A 16,154-nucleotide genomic window follows, 5' to 3' on the forward strand; every position below is an offset into this window, starting at 1 on the left:
AGTAAGCATCTGTTAATTTCATGGCTACAGTCACCATCTGCAGTGATTTTTGAGCCCCCTCCCCCAAATAAAGTCTGTCAGTGTTTTCATTATTTCCCGATCTATTTGCCATGAAGAGATGGGACCAGATGCCATGATCTTAGTTTTCTGAATGTTGAGTTTTAAGCCAGCTTTTTCACTCTCCTCTTTCACTTTTATCAAGAGGCTCTTTAGTTCTTCTTCACTTTTTCCCGTAAGTGTGGTATCATCTGCATATCTGAGGTTATTGATATTTCTCCCAGCAATCTTGATTCCAGCTTGTGCTTCATCCAGCCCAGCATTTGTCATGATGTACTTTACATATAAGTTAAATAAGTAGGGTGACAGTATATGCCTTGACTTACTCCTTTCCCTATTTGGAACCAATCTGTTGTTCCATGTCTAGTTCTAACTGTTGCTTCTTTACCTGCATACAGATTTCTCAGGAGGCAGATCAGGTGGTCTGGTATTCCCATGTCTTTAAGAATTTTCCAGTTTGTTGTGATCCACACAATCAAAGGCTTTGGCATAAAGCATAAGTAGATGTTTTTCTGGAACTCTTGCTTTTTTTGATGACCCAGCAGATGTTGGCAATTTGATCTCCGGTTCTTCTGCCTTTTCTAAATCCAGCTTGAACATCTGGAAGTTCATGGTTCACATCCTATTAAAGCCTGGCCTGGAGAATTTTGACATTACTTTGCTAGCGTGTGAGATGAGTGCAAATGGGCGGTAGTTTGAGCATTCTTTGTCATTGCCTTTCTTTGGGATTGGAATGAAAACTGACCTTTTCCAGTCCTGTGGCCACTGCTGAGTTTTCCAAATTTGCTGGCATATTGAGTGCAGCACCTTCACAGCATCATCTTTTAGGATTTGAAATATCTCAACTGGAATTCCTACACCTCCACTAGCTTTATCCGTAGTGATGTTTCCTAAGGCCCACTTGACTTCACATTCCAGGATGTCTGGCTCTAGGTGAGTGATCACACTATCATGATTATCTGGGTCATGAAGATCTTTTTTGTACAGTTCTTCTGTGTATTCTTGCCACCTCTTCTTAATATCTTCTGTTTCTGTTAGGTCCATACCATTTCTGCATTTATTGAGCCCATCTTTGCATGAAATGTTCCCTTGGTTCTCTTTTATTCTTGAAGAGATCTCTAGTCTTTCTCATTCTATTGATTTCCTCTGTTTCTTTTCATTGATCACTGAGGAAGGCTTCCTTATGTCTCCTTGCTATTCTTTGGAACTCTGCATTCAAATGGGTATATCTTTCCTTTTCTCCTTTGCCTTTTACTTTTCTTTCTCAGGTATTTGTAAGGCCTCTTCAGACAACCGTTTTGCCTTTTTGCATTTCTTTTTCTTGGGGATGGTCTTGATCACTGCCTCTTGTACAGTGTTATGAACCTCCATCCATAGTTCTTCAGGCACTCTGTCTATCAGATATAATCCCTTGAGTCTATTTGTCACGTCCACTGTATAATCGTAAGGGATTTGATTTATGTCATACCTGAATGGCCTAGAAGTTTTACCTACTTCCTTCAATTTCAGTCTGAACTTGGCATTAAAGATTTCATGATCTGAGCCACAATCAGCTTCTGATCTCGTTTTTGCCAACTGTATAGAGCTTCTCCATCTTCGGCTGCAAAGAAAATAATCAATCTGATTTCAGTAGTGACCATCCGGTATTGACCATGTATTTTGTCAGACTGATTAAATGTAACTAAAGTAGGGAAATTGAAACCAGAAGATAGAAGAAGCAAATATGCCAGTTTGGGGACTGATGTTAGAAAACTAAGATCAGGAACCTGTTTTTACCCAGTCTTCTTGGCTGGGCTCCTAACAGGGCTTGCCAATGGGTTATAAAGGGGACAGTAAGGGTCTTTTAATATCAGAGGAAAGACAGCTCAGATTATAGATACCCATGCAGTGTTGAATCAAGTTGTATTTAGTTGAAGAAGAAGGAATATTTGTCTTTTGGAGACTCTGGGCTTATAAAATAAAAAATATACATTTTTGTAGAATTTACTTTGTAATAGAATATTGTATCATGAAGGTCTGATATATCAAGTGCTTTATAAAGAAATGAAGGTTATTTTAGGGGAAATTACCTCCCTTCTATTTGAGACTGAATTTATTAAGCAAAAATGTAAATATCATGGAGTATAATTTAGGATAAAATACAAGTTTGAATATATTCTCTATACATTGATGGGACCATTATCATTTAAAATTACTATAAGGTAATAGTCTGATATGGGAATTGAGTTTGGCTTGAATATATTCAATCAGCCTAAATGAATATATAGATACAGTAGAAATACTGCAAGAATGTATGTCGAAAAATGCATTAGTTATTTGATTGATCATTACTAGCATGGGCAATTCAGTATACTGCCAATTGAATATGGGGGGGGGACCTTGTAAATATTCAGTTCAGTTCAGTTCAGTCGCTCAGTCGTGTCCGACTCTTTGCGACCCCATGAATCACAGCACACCAGGCCTCCCAACGCCAGTTGTCCATCACCAACTCCCAGAGGTCACTCAAACTCATGTCCATCGAGTCGGTGATGCCATCCAGCAATCTCATTCTCTGTCGTCCCCTTCTCCTCTCGCCCCCAATCCCTCCCAGCATCAGAGTCTTTTCCAGTGAGTCAGCTCGTCGCATGAGGTGGCCAAAGTATTGGAGTTTCACTTTTAGCATCAGTCCTTCCAATGAACACCCAGGATTGATCTCCTCTAGAATGGACTGGTTGGATCTCCTTGCAGTACAAGGGACTCTCAAGAGTCTTCTCCAGCACCACAGTTCAAAAGCATCAATTCTTTGGCGATCAGCTTTCTTCACAGTCCAACTCTCACATCCATACATGACCACGGGAAAAACTTTAGTGACTCAAAGGAAAATGAAAGAAGAACTGAATAAAAGGGAGAATTTATGTGTGGAGAAGATGTTAAAAGTGTATGCTAGTAAGGAAATCCATCAAATTAAGCCTTGTCTTCATTCTGAAGCTTTTGCTCAATGTCTTGAAATGGACCAGCCCAAATGAACGCTTGAGTCAACATCAGAGCATTAATGGCAAGACTTCTGTGGCATTGCCCATAGGATCTAACAGCAAAGATCTCTGTCCTGGGCAGAGACTCGAGAAGGAAAAAAACTGTCACACTAAATTTATTATGCTCCAGGATGGCTACATTTGGGATTGGTTCTTTAGGAAATGTGATGGCAATTTATTTCACTTTTACATGTATAAAAGTGACCGTAGCTGGATCCCACCAATGACAACGTCATGCTGCCCCATCCACAGTGGAAATGGAGGGGATGCAATATGATGAAAACCTTGCCTAGTTGCAGATGCTGAGGGATTTCCCTGGTCCTGATGGGTTAGGTTTAGCTCCAGCAGAGCACGTGGTTTAAGGGGAGGAAGGGGCTGTTGTAATGAAGTGAGTGGGGTGATTCTTAGCAAAGTCACCTGGGCACTGGGACATGTTGGTGTCACATGCTTTCTGGAGACGAGGCTGGTGGTACAGGAGAGAGTTTATTGGTGACTGGGACTGGGGCACCCAGAGTCCCAGGCTTCCTCCAGCTCAACAGAGAGGGGGCATTGAGGACTGGGAGCAAGAGGTCCATGTGAGGACTCTGAATACCTGGTTTCTGGCCCTTCTTCTACCACTTACTAGATGATTCTTGTACAAGTCTTTTGACCTCCCTGAGCCTAGACTTCCATCCATGACATGGGGTCAGCACTTCTTGTCCCACTCAGCCCTTCATGAAGGGTCGTTGTGGGGATCCACAGGACAGAGGACCTGCTGCTGCTGCTAAGTCGCTTCAGTCGTGTCCGACTCTGTGCGACCCCATAGACGGCAGCCCACCAGGCTCCCCCGTCCCTGGGATTCTCCAGGCAGGAACACTGGAGTGGGTTGCCATCTCCTTAGGGACCCTCTAAAAGTCCGCAAATATCCACTACAGTTGTTTTTTATTATTTGCTGGGAACGAACTCTCCCGTGTCAGTGATGCTGTAGCCAGGCACTGGTACGTGCTCCAGCCTTGGAGGTATTTTAGGAATAATGAATCCAAGATGCATTGGGTAGGAGCCATGCTAAGAGTCATAAATCTTGACAGTTTGCTGCTTGAAAAAATTAATAGTGCTTGAGAGGAACATTGTAAAGACCTATAGGAGGGAAAGTAGTGTGTTTTGGGAGAGAGCTTAAGCTAGTGTGGAAAGTGAAAGTCATCCAAGGAAGATAGGCTCCTCCTGCCCTGGTGGGGCGTAGTTTACACACACGTACAAACACAGCACACATGTATACACTCGTGCACATAGGCAGCTTGCACGAGTTTTGTGGGCTGCATCTCAGAAGAGACTGGTGAATCAAAAAGGCTCGGGACTTCCCTGGTGGTCCAGTGGTTGGGACTCCAAGCTTCCAACTTAAGAGGAACAAGTTCCATGGCAGGTCGGGGAACTAAGATCCTACATTATGGGGGGGGGGGGACATGGCCAGAAAAAACAAACAAAGCCACTCCAGTACTCTTGCCTAGAAAATCCCATGGATGGAGGAGCCTGGTAGGCTGCAGTCCGTGGGGTCGCTAAGGGTCGGACTCGACTGAGCGACTTCACTTTCACTTTTCACTTTCACGCATTGGAGAAGGAAATGGCAACCCACTCCAGTGTTCTTGCCTGGAGAATCCCAGGGACAGGGGAGCCTGGTGGGCTTCCGTCTACGGGGTCACACAGAGTCGGACACGACTGAAGTGACTTAGCAGCATTAATTCCAACAATGGGTGATTCGAATTTACACATGCAAGGGCCCATTACTTTTGGCAGAAATACCACTTGCCTCTGAAATTTTAAAACGGAACAGCAATAGTGCTCTTGTCCTGTCCCATTTCTTGCTGGTGAAGAAGTGCATGCTTGTATAGCTTTGGGATTCAAGGCTGCTGTGCATGGTAGTGGAAGACAGGGTCACAAAGGGGGACCAGATGTCCTGGTTTTTAACTGATCAAAACCCCAGGATGGTCTGTGGTTAGAAAGTGAAGAATAGTGCTTTTCCTATGTCCAGAATGTTCCAAAACCTGAATCCTCTGTTTTGACATCAAGATGGTCACCTGGACTTGTGCCAGGCTCTCACTGTTGGTGGGAGTGTTGGTGAGTTGTCATGGAGAATCGCTGGGGGGAGGCCCAGGGACACACTTGGTTAAGGCCACAGGCAAGTCGGTCAGGGCTGGCCTCCATGCAGGTGCAGTCGATTTCCTATTATGTGAGAAAAGAGTCTTTAACTACTCTGTCTGTGGTCTGAGACCAGATGATCACATTAAAAAAGAATGAACAGATGCTCACTACTGTATGTAAAAGAGATAAACAACAAGGATTTACTGTATAGTACACGAAACTGTACTCAATATCTTACATAAACAGTGATGGAAAATAATATAGATATATGCTGGGAAGGGTTGAAGGCAAAAGGAGAAGAGAGTGGCAACAGATGAGATGCTTGGATGGCATCACCGATTCAGTAGACATGAACTTGGATGAACTCCAGGAGATGGTGAAGGACAAGGAGGCCTGGTGTGCTGCAGTCCATGGGTTTGCAAAGAATTGGACATACTTAGCGACTGAACAACAGCAACAATACAGTTATATAAATATACCTGAACCACTTGGCTGGACACCTGAAACTAACACAATATTGTAAATCAACTATACTTAAAAAATTTTTTTATAAGGATGAAAACATTGACTTCTGTAGGGTGATAGGATTATGTTTTTATTTAAAAATTGCTTAATGAAAGTGTTGAATTTTTTGAATTGTAAAAGTGACATCTGTTTATTATTTTTAAAAATGTTAATTTAAATGGTCAGGTTTTAAGGCTGTCTTGACATTGGGTCTGTCGTGTTTTCAGGTGGAGAAAACAAGGAATTTTGTCAGTCGGAGCCTGGTCATAGGAGAAGTCCTCTCCATAGCGGACATGGCCACAGGAGTAAAGGTGAAGGTTACTGGGTCTCCCACCCCTCATGTACTGAGAGTTTCGTTTTATTTGACTATATTTTGTATTGATTTGGCTGCGCTGGGTCTGTGGGATCTCATTCCCTGACCAGGGATTGAACCTGGGCCCCCCGCGTTGGGAGCTTAGTGGCTTAACCGCAGGACCACCAGGGGTGTCCCATGAACTGAATTTTTAATGAAAAGGAGTGAAAATAAAATGAAACAATTCCATAGGTGTCAGTCTATCCCTCCAAGAGATGTTTCTAAAATGGTGCACCTCCCAGCACGTCCCTGGACTTCTTCAGCCATGGTATCCAACCCAGCATTTGTTTTCCTTTGCTCTTCTTTTTGCATAGTTGTATTGCATCTCCGCCAGTCAGTTATTTTCCTTTGCTTTAACTTTATGTTTTTTATTAGTTAGTTACTTAGGCTGCACCGGGTCTCCTTGCTGCTCGGGCATGCTCCAGTTGTGGTGAGCGGGGGCTACTCTCTGGCGTGGCTCACGGGCTTCTCATTGGGTGGGCTTCTCTTGTTGCGGAGACAGGCTCTAGGCATGTGGGCTTCAGTAGGTGTGGTGCACGGGCTTAGGTGCCCATTGGCATGTGGGATCTTCCTGGACCAGGAACTGAACCTATGCCCCCTGCACTGGCACATGGATTCTTAACCTCTGGACCACCAGAAAAGTCCTCCTGAGGCTTCAACTACTGAATAATACTCCTTTGGGTGGAACAACACTTGGAATTCTTATACACGTCTCCATTTTTGCTGATTAAATGGGTATAAAATGGCATCATGCTGTAGACTTGTTTTGCACGTACCAGCTCACAAAGGCGTGAGTGCCGTGACCTCTCCCGATGCCCTCAGTCTCCCAGCAGGCATGTGGCTCTGCATGCAACCTTCTCTCCCTCCCTGGATGCCACTGCATCTCCAAATAAGTGTCTGCATGCAGACATCCAGTTCTGATGTCCGCAAAGGGGAGAAGTTATGATTAGGACATGAAGAGGAAACGATCAAACAAGAAGCCATTGATGAGTCCAAGATGCAAACTCTTTCTGTTCTGCGGCATAGACATTTATATATGAGTATATAAAAGGGCTTCCTTGGTGGCTCAGACGGTAAAGAATCTGCCTGCAATATAGGAGACCTGGGTTCAATCCCTGGGTGGGGAGGATCCCCTGGAGGAGGAAATGGCAACCCACTCCAGTATTCTTGCCCGGAGAATCCCATGGATGGAGGAGCCCGGTGGGCTACAGTCCATAGGGTCTCAAGGAGTCAGACACGACTGAAGTGACTTAGCATGCAGCAGCAGAAATTAAAAACAAAGACTTCTGTGAATGCCATCCCAGGGTGAGGACGTTTGTGGGGAAACTGGCTTCCCTACGATTTCAGCCAGGCAGGGTCTCTTCTCTCTTGGCTGTGGCTTCCACAGTGAAGAAAAGTCAGCTCAGATGCTCCAATAGATCCTCCTTTCAGAAATCCTAGAGGATCCTGCTCAAGACTCATGAGCCTCAGCTGATCGTTTTCCTACACTGCCCCCTTCTGTCTGGCAGGTCTCTGTGGGGAAGCCTCCAGAGGGCGTCCCCACCCTCTGGGTGGGACACCTGCTCCTCTGCACCTGCGGGGTTTTGCACTGAGCCAGGTGCAGAGCTGCGTAGGGAACATTTGAGCACATGAGGGCAGGCAGCTTCTGGTGCCAAGCAGACTGAAGAAGCATTTCAGCTCAGTGCAGCGTGTGCACCTTACTTCTTGGGTTGGTCAAAGAGTGAGTTTGGGGTTTTTCCACAAGATGCTGCAGAGAAGCCCGAATGAACTTTTCTGCCAACCTAAGTAGACCCTGATTCAAACAGCGAACTATAAAGAAAGACTCGGAATCAGTTGGGGAGATTTGAACTTTGGCTCTCTGGCGGTATTAGAAGATTATTATTGTATCTGAGGTGAAATAATGGTTTTAGGATCATGCTTTTAAGAAGAGTCCTTTACCTTTGACAGAGGCTTAGGAGATACCTAGGGATGAAGTGACAGGATGTCTGGGATAAACTTTGGCAACCCACTCCAGTATTCTTGCCTGGAGAATCCCATGAACGGAGGAGCCTGGTGGGCTACAGTCCATGGGGTCGCAAAGAGTTGGACACAACTGAGCGACTTCATTTGTTTTATTTTTTTTTTGGGTGTAGAATGGGAGAGTGGACTGGGGGAAAAATGAATAAAATGGACCATGAGCTGGGCGTTGTTGAGTTCATGATACTCTTCTGTTTTGTTTCAATTTTCCCACAATAGAAAACTTTTTAAAAGTTTTACTCCTGAGTATCCTAGAAGGAAATTTGAATAGATTTAAAGAAATAGACCTTTAAAAATGCTTCTCTGATCACATCAATCCTCTACTGAAGACCTCTTCCTCTTATGGTTTAGAGAAGCCCTCCAGCCCTTGGCCTGGCTCACAGGTCCTCAAATGGCCTGGCCCTACATTCGCCTCTCCAGACACCTGTGCCATGTAGTCCTGTCCAGGAGATCTGCCATCTTGGCCTTCTTTTGGTCTTGTTTCCACATCTGGACCACTCTTGCTGTCATCCTAGAAGGATCCTTTCTCCTCCGTCACCTGCCTGACACTCATTCTTAAGTCCCTGCTCAAGTGTCCTTCTTTCAGGGAAACCTCCCTCCAGCCTCAAGCTTATTTTTTTATTTTTGTCTGCGCCGAGTCTTTGTTGCCGCGCAGGCGTTTCCCTAGCCGTGGTGGGCGGGGCTGCTCTGGTTCCTGCGCTCGGGCTGCTCTCTGCGGGGCCTCTCTTCTCGTGGCGCGCGGGCTCTCAGTGCCCTTGGGCATTGCTGCGCGTGGGCTCAGCAGTTCAGTCCGCCCGCTCCAGGGCACAGGCTCCATAGCGTAGCGCACAGGCTGAGTTGCTCCACGGCGTGTGGGTCTTCCTGGGCCAGGGATGGAACCGCTGTTTCCTACGTTGGTAGGGAGATTCCTTATCACTGAGCCGCCAGGGAAGCCCAAGCCTGAAGTCTGAAACCCCACGTGCACGTTGTCATCTGTCCTGTACTTTGCAGTGTCTGTCTGGGCGCGCAGTTTGGATTGATGTATTTATTCACAGGTCTACTGTATGTCACTTAGCTCCGCTAGAGGGCAAAATCCTTGAAGACTGTCTGTCTACGTTCTTCCTATGTAGGAAGTGTCAGGACATGAATATTAAATGAACGCATAGAGTCAAAGCTGTTTAGCAGTCACTCAAAAGATCAAATGTAGAACTACTGTATGATCCAGCAGTTCCGCTCCTAGGTGTGTATCCCAAAGAATTAAAACAGGGACTTAAATAGATACTTGTATGCCAGTGTTCATTGCATTGTTGTTCCCAGTGCCTCATAGGCTGAAAGAAACAAGTGTGCATCAATGCATGAATGAATAAGCAAAATATTGTCTAGTGTACAGTATGTACCGTGGAATATCACTCAGCCATGAAAACGAATGAGGTTCTGGTACATGTTACAACACGAATCTTGAAAGTAGGCTGCGTGAAATAAGCCAGATCCTTGGGGACAAATACTGTATGACTCTCCTTATGTGAAAATTTGAGAATAGGCAAATTAATTTATAGAGATAAAAAGTAAATTACAGGTTCCCAGAGGCTGAGGGAAGAGGAGAACAGGGTCAGTTGTTGGTTAATGGGCAGAGTTTGTTGGGAGGATGAGAAAGTTTTAGAAGTAGTGCCGATGGTTGCATAATACTGTTAGTGTAGTTCATCCCGCTGAACTGTACACGTAACCGTGGCTACAATGGCAAGCTTTATGTTATAACATTTATGTTATTATTATACCATAATAAAAAAACCTGGAAAATTAGACAAAAATGATGATTAGGGGCTTCCCTTGGTGGTCCAGTGGTGAAGACTTTCTTTTTGCTAATGTTGGGGGTGTGGATTCAATCCCTGGTCAGGGAGCTAAGATGCTACATGCCTCATGGCCAAAAAAAACAAAACGTAAAACAAAAACAATATTGTGACAAATCAATAAAGACTTTAAAAATGGTCCATGTAAAAAAAGTAATGACAATTAACCCTGTTTGTTTTTCCCACACACGAGTTGTTTGTTGCTATTGTTTAGTTGCTAAACCATGTCTGACTCTGCGACCCCATGGACTGTAGCCCGCCAGACTCCTCTGTGCATGGGATTTTCCAGGCAAGAGTACTGGAGTGGGTTGCCATTCCCTTCTCCAGGGGATCTTCCTGACCTGGGAGCTGAACCTGGGTCTCCTGCGTGGCAGGCAGTGGCAGGAGGACTCTTCCCTGCTAAGTCACCAGGGAAGCGCTACGTACAGGGTAAGCTTTTCTCCTTGTGCTCGGACATCCTAGACAACTCGCGGAAGGCGTTGGTTCTGCCCCTGGTCCAGCCCATCTGCTTTCCTGTTGGTGATAGAGGGAGACTTCCGGTGAGGGGGATGCAGTGCATGGAGAATGGGTGAGTGAGTCCTGGGTTGGTCACGACTTCCCCATATCTCACGACCAGCCCAAGGCCCCTGCTGGCTCTCCTGGTCACCTGAGCTGGCTGTCAACCTGAGCATCAGTTCATCAGCATTATCTGCACCCCATAGACCTGAGCGCCTTTTTCTCTTCCTCTGAGTCTGCATCATCCAGCAGCTCCAGGTGTCCGTAAGTGCCTTGGACAAACACAGTTGTACTCACACAGCCAAGTGCTGCTTGGAGAGCAACTCACAGTGCGGGGGCGGGGAAAGGGAGAGGGGTGCCAGAGAGAGAGACCTTCTCTGCTGAGGGCTTTGAATCTCAGTCTAACTTGGGAGCCAGCCCAAGGTCTCCCGCCAAACAGGCTGATGCAATCTGGATGAACTGACAGCCAAAAGAATCGAGACCTGCTTCCTTTTCTTCTTCCCCATGACGGCTCCTGTTTCCCCTTATTTGAATCATTTCACTCTATCTTGCTTTGCATGGGCTGCCATGATAAAGAACTACAGAACTGGTGGTTTAAACAACAGAAATTAATTTTCTCATGGTTCTGGAGGCTGGGAAGTCCAAGATCTAGCTGCCAACTGATTCAGTTCCAGGTTAGGGCCCTCTTTCTGGCTTGCAGGCAGCCAGCCACCTTCTCTGTGTGTGCTCACATTTCAGGAGCAGGGTGGGGGAGACAGAGAGGGAGAAAAGAGGAGAGAGAGTGCACTCTGGTATTTCTTGTAAGGGCACTAATCCCATCACGAGGGCCCCATCCTAAAGACCCCATTTAAATGTAGTTAGTTCCCAAAGGTCCTATATCCTAACACCACACTGGGGATTAAAGTTTCTGCATATGAATTCTGGGTTTCTCTGGTGGTTCGGCAGTAAAGAATCCACCAGCCAATGCAGGAGATGCACGTTCCATCCTTGCATTAGGAAGATCCCCTGAAGGAGGAAATGACAACCCATTCCAATAGTCTTGCCAGGAAAATCTCATGGATGAAAGGAGCCTTTTGGGTAACAGTCTCTGGGGTTGCAAAGAGTTGGACATGACTTAGCGACTATATAGCAACAAATAGGAGTTTTTGGGTGAAGACCTAACAACTTAGTCCATTGCACTATCCTTTGTGGGGTCACCATTGTCTCAAAAACTGATTGCAGTGCCTTGGTATAGCCCATCTACTCTTTTTTTTTTTCTTTTTTAAACATATTTATTCATTTGACTATGGCAGTTCTTAGTTGTGACATGTGGAATCTTTAGTTGTGGCATGTGGGATCTAGTTCCCTGACCAGGGATCAAACCCACCCCTTTTATTGGGAGTATGGGGTCTTAACCACTTGACCCCCAGGTAAGTTCCTCCCATCTGCTTTTGAAATGGAAATAATCTGAATGCACTTGAAGTCTCTTTAGGGGACCTGCTGTCTGACCATCCTATAGGAAGGACCTGGATTCTTGCACACATTACATACCTGGCAGGTCCGTGGTGTCAGGGAGATGGTCGGAATGATGTGGGTTCATGTCCCAACTCCGAGACATCTCCATCACGGCCCTAGATGTCCCATCATAGTCCTGCAACTTCGTTTTCTATGAGGACGGTGATGCTAGCTGGTGATGATACCCAATCACAGGCTGGTTTAGATTTAAGCCGATGGTGCCCAGGAGGAGCTCCAGGCCATGCCTTGCAGGTTGCAGGAGCTATGTAAGTGGTGGTAGTGGGGGCTGCAGCTCCTGACGTGGGCCTTCCCCAGATGGGCTTCCAGATGGTGGCTCAGCTAGTGGGTGGAGGAGGGGCCAACCTTTGTTCCCAGGCCCAGCCCATTCAGCTTTCCCTGCCCAGGGGTCGACTCTCCTTCTAGCCACTTTTTGGAAGCTAATGGGCCTTGCTGGAGGCCATATCCCTGGGCCCGTCAGCCTGTCCTGACCGTAGTTCCCAGCTCCCAGCTGTGGCCACTGGAGGCTGCTGCCAGCCCTCCGTGGGCCTGTTGTGCTCATGACCCCCTGCACTTGACCTTGGAGCTGTGCCTGTAGTCCTCCAGAGAAGTGAGAAAGGAGAGAGGGGGCTTTCTCAAACACAAGGTGTGCCTGTGCTTACAGTCAGGGTTTCTTTAGGTGTCCCTTGCCTCCCCTTCCCTGTTTGATTTCCTTGCCGCTGCTTTTCCCAGCATTTCTCTGTATCCTGTCTCCCGAGGCAGGCTGGGGTCCAGCAAAAGCAGGACACTCACTGGGCAGTGTTGGCAGCAGTGGACTGGTGCCCTGTCCCGGGTTCACCTGGTGCTGCTCCTCGTGATGGCTCCGTGCCCTTCTCCGGCTCAGCATCCCTGTTTTAGGGAATCCACCCCCTCCTCCCTGGCTTCTCCTGCAGGCTCCTCCCATGCAATGGGTGGTCCTCCATCTATCTGAAGACTCAGGTCAAAGACCAGGTGTCACATTGCCCCCACCTCCTGAGTAACCCAGCAGCTCTGTCTCCAGATCCTCCCCAAACGCCTCCACTTCTCATGCCCTTTATTGTGATCTGACCACCGTGCCGGGCACCCGGGTCTGCCCGTGTACAGCGGGCCAGGGAGCTGTCTGTGAGAGTCCCCCCATGGGCCTCCCCAGCTGTCACATCCCCTGCTCTCTGGAGAATGTGGCTTTGGCAACGTGCTGGCATGTTTGAACAGACCGTGTAGATCGGGGTCTTGCAGGTAATGCCTCATTGAACTCCTGCAGTTTTAAAAACATTTTTTTTATTTTTGGCTGTGCTGAGTCTGTATCACTGTGAGGGCCTTCTCTAGTTGCGGTGTGCTGGCTTCTCACCGTGGTAGCTTCTCTAGGTGTGCATCACAGGCTCTAGGGTGCTCGAACTTTAGTAGTTGCGGCCCCTGGGCCCTAGAGCACAGACTCAGCAGTGCTGGCACACAGGCTTTGGTTGCCCACGCCATGTGGAATCTTCCTGGACCAGGGATTGAACCTATGTTTCCTGCATTGTCAGGCGGATTCTTTACCACTGAGCCACCAGGGAAGCCCAACTCCTGTGGTTTTCCAGAAGCCTGCAGGTTTCACTCACCCAGCCCAGTGCTCCTACTAATAGCGTTTAGTGAATGGAGTCTTTCAAAAGGTGGCCGACTCATTTCCTGTCTTTCTAAAGAGGAGGAAAAAATGTAAAACCTGGGAAAACAATATACTATAAAGAACGCATTAGCCACCAGCCAAAGAGACTTAAGGGCAGAAAATTCAACCTGTTTTAGTTTTAGAAAAATATTTTTCTTTGACTTGATTTCCAAGAGGGTTTGGGGAAAAAAAGACTATTTGGATGGATTCCATTTTCCTGGGTTGGAATTAGAAAAGCAGTTTGCTGGGTCAGCAGTGAGGCGTTCAGCCTCTTCCAAGGATGTTTGATGATTCTCCAAATGCAAAGCGCCTCATATGTCAGATGTAATGAGTGAAATTTAGACGTTGCGATGTCAGAGCATTTCAGCTGGTCCAGTGGTTCACTTCGACTTGATGAAGTGGCCTTTTTGGAAGTTAGCGTGAGGAGGATTACACCCGTGTGGTGCAGGGTAAGGTCCCCACCAGAGGCTGATGGCAGTTCTCAGATGGGAGCATGTGAAGATGCTCTTTCTGCCCCTTACCTGCACGGTCTTCCTTGGGGTCCCTGTGTCCACTGGGATGCGTTCCAGTGCAGTGACCCCAGGAAAAAGGCACCTATTGGCTGCTGTACTCGAAGAGTCCAGGGTCCAACTCGCTTCAGATGTGGGTGTGTGGGACCTGGTCCCTCTCAGCTCTCAACTTCTCCTCACCTTGACCCCCATGCATTGGCTTCCTTCACCAGCTCTCCTGATGGCAAGAGCAATCCCCACCCTCGCTTCTTCCAAGTTCCATTACTTCCAATAAAAGAGAGAGTTTCTCTTCTCTAATAGCTGACTCCTGTGTCCAGTGGCCAGTCTGATAGGACCCACCCAGATCACAAATTCATCCCAAAGCATCCCCTTGGCCACGATGTTACGCAGATTGGCCAGTCCTGGGTCCCAGGCTCATCTGAAAGCTGGACTGGAGGTTACATTAGCCATGAGCCACTTGGACTGATTCTGGGGGAAGAGGGCTCCCGAGAGGAAAGCTGGGGCTGTGTTCCTATGAGAGGAGGGGATGCTGAATGGCAAGCACAGCAAATGTCTGAACACCTGAGCTCTTCTGTCTTTGCTGTCAGTCCCCTGTTCCCTTCAAACGGCCCTGCTCAAGCCACTCTTCCTTTTCTTCTTTCTCCTCCTCTTGACCAAAGTGCTTGGCAGTTGCCTCTCCCTGAACCTTGCAGCAACCTCTGAAGGGCTGTTAGGTGTCAGGCAGCTTGGACTTGAACCCCAGCCCTGCGTGCTTCCTCAGGTGCGGCCATGGACAGGTCACGTCCTTCTCCCAAACCTCACTGTCCTCATCCGTGAAGTGAGGAAGTGGAGGTGAATGTGTCCGTTGCTTTGTCATGTTTGACTCTTTGCGATTCCACGGACTGTAGCCCGCCAGGCTCCTCTGTCCATGGAATTCTCCAGGCAAGAATGCTGGAGTGGGTAGCCATTCCCTTCTCCAGGGGATCTTCCCGACTCAGGGATCGAACCTGGGTCTCCCGCATTGCAGGAAGAGTCTTAACTGTCTGAGCCACCAGGGAAGCCTAGTGAGGGGAATTGTCAATTATCAAGTGAGGGGAATTGTGTTTTCCTCCTGGGATGGTTGTGATAGGCAGTGCGTGTGTGGAGCTCAGACCCTGGAAGGTGGGAAAGCACAGTAAGTGGGGGCTCACCGTCCACTGCATTTGTCAGATGGGGAAACGCAGTCGTTGTGTCATTGTCCAAGGTCCCACAGCTGGTGGGGAGCTGAGCTGGGGTTGGAGTCTGGCCTGCCTCGTCTGAGCCCAGTGTCTGCTCATGCTGTAGCCTTACTTCTTCCGTCCACCTTCCTGTTAGCAGACTGTTTCTCACGGTAGGACTCTCCAGGCTGTGGTCAGCACCTGGGATCAGTGCACAAAGGCTGTTGCATATCTTCGACCTACCACGCACCAAATTAAACCCTGAGCAGACAAGGCAGGGGCTTCCCTGGTGGTTCAGATGGTAGAGAATCTGCCTGCAGAGAGGGAGACCTGGGTTGTATTCCCTGGGTCGGGAAGATCCCCTGGAGGAGGACATCGCCACCCACTTCAGTATTCTTGCCTGGAGAGTCCCTTGGACAGAGGACAGAATCCATGGACCCTACAGTCTATAGGGTCGCCAAGAGTTGGACATGAATGAGTGACTAACACTTTCACTGTTTTCAGACAAGACAGAGTGATGGGGTGAACTGGGCTTCCCTGAGGATGGAGGACGGATGTGCTGTGCTGTTGGGGTGACCTCTGCACAAAGGGGAACCGAGAGCTGTGTCTGCCCAGAGGGACTGGGGCTGGACAGGCCGCGAGGGGAAGGGCGTGGATGCCTTGCTGCTTGTGGGGCGAAGGTAAAGCTTGATGAGCTGATCGGTGTTCCTTGAATGGCTTTTGAGTGAGTTTGGTCATCATTAAGTTGTTGACTGTTTCTAACAATGGTCTGTCCTCTGCTTGTTTCCAGTGTGGAGTAATTTACTGGCTGTTCGGTGGGGCTGTCAGAAATCTCGGAGGCCCAGCACATGTAACTCAGTGGCTTCAGCCTCTCCAGGTATGGCATGGACCACCTTAGATAGTTTCAATGAAAGTGAAAGTTGCTCAGTCGTGTCCTACTCTC

At 47.6% G+C, this 16,154-nt stretch overlaps 1 protein-coding gene across 2 annotated transcripts in view; it reads left to right on the forward strand.

The window, feature by feature from the left end:
- Window positions 1-16,154, forward strand: part of ACOXL (acyl-CoA oxidase like) — a 354,770-nt gene that overhangs the window by 42,471 nt on the left and 296,145 nt on the right. For both annotated transcript variants that reach the window (XM_088841686.1, XM_088841687.1), the window contains exons 3-4: window positions 5,915-5,998; window positions 16,002-16,088. In XM_088841686.1, the coding sequence (XP_088697812.1) occupies window positions 5,915-5,998; window positions 16,002-16,088 (171 nt within the window). The remainder of the gene's footprint in view (window positions 1-5,914; window positions 5,999-16,001; window positions 16,089-16,154) is intronic.

This window comes from Moschus berezovskii, chromosome 11 (assembly GCF_049115385.1).
Source record: "Moschus berezovskii isolate FMDL1 chromosome 11, NW_MosBer_1.0, whole genome shotgun sequence".
NCBI classification, from domain to species: Eukaryota; Metazoa; Chordata; class Mammalia; order Artiodactyla; family Moschidae; genus Moschus; species Moschus berezovskii.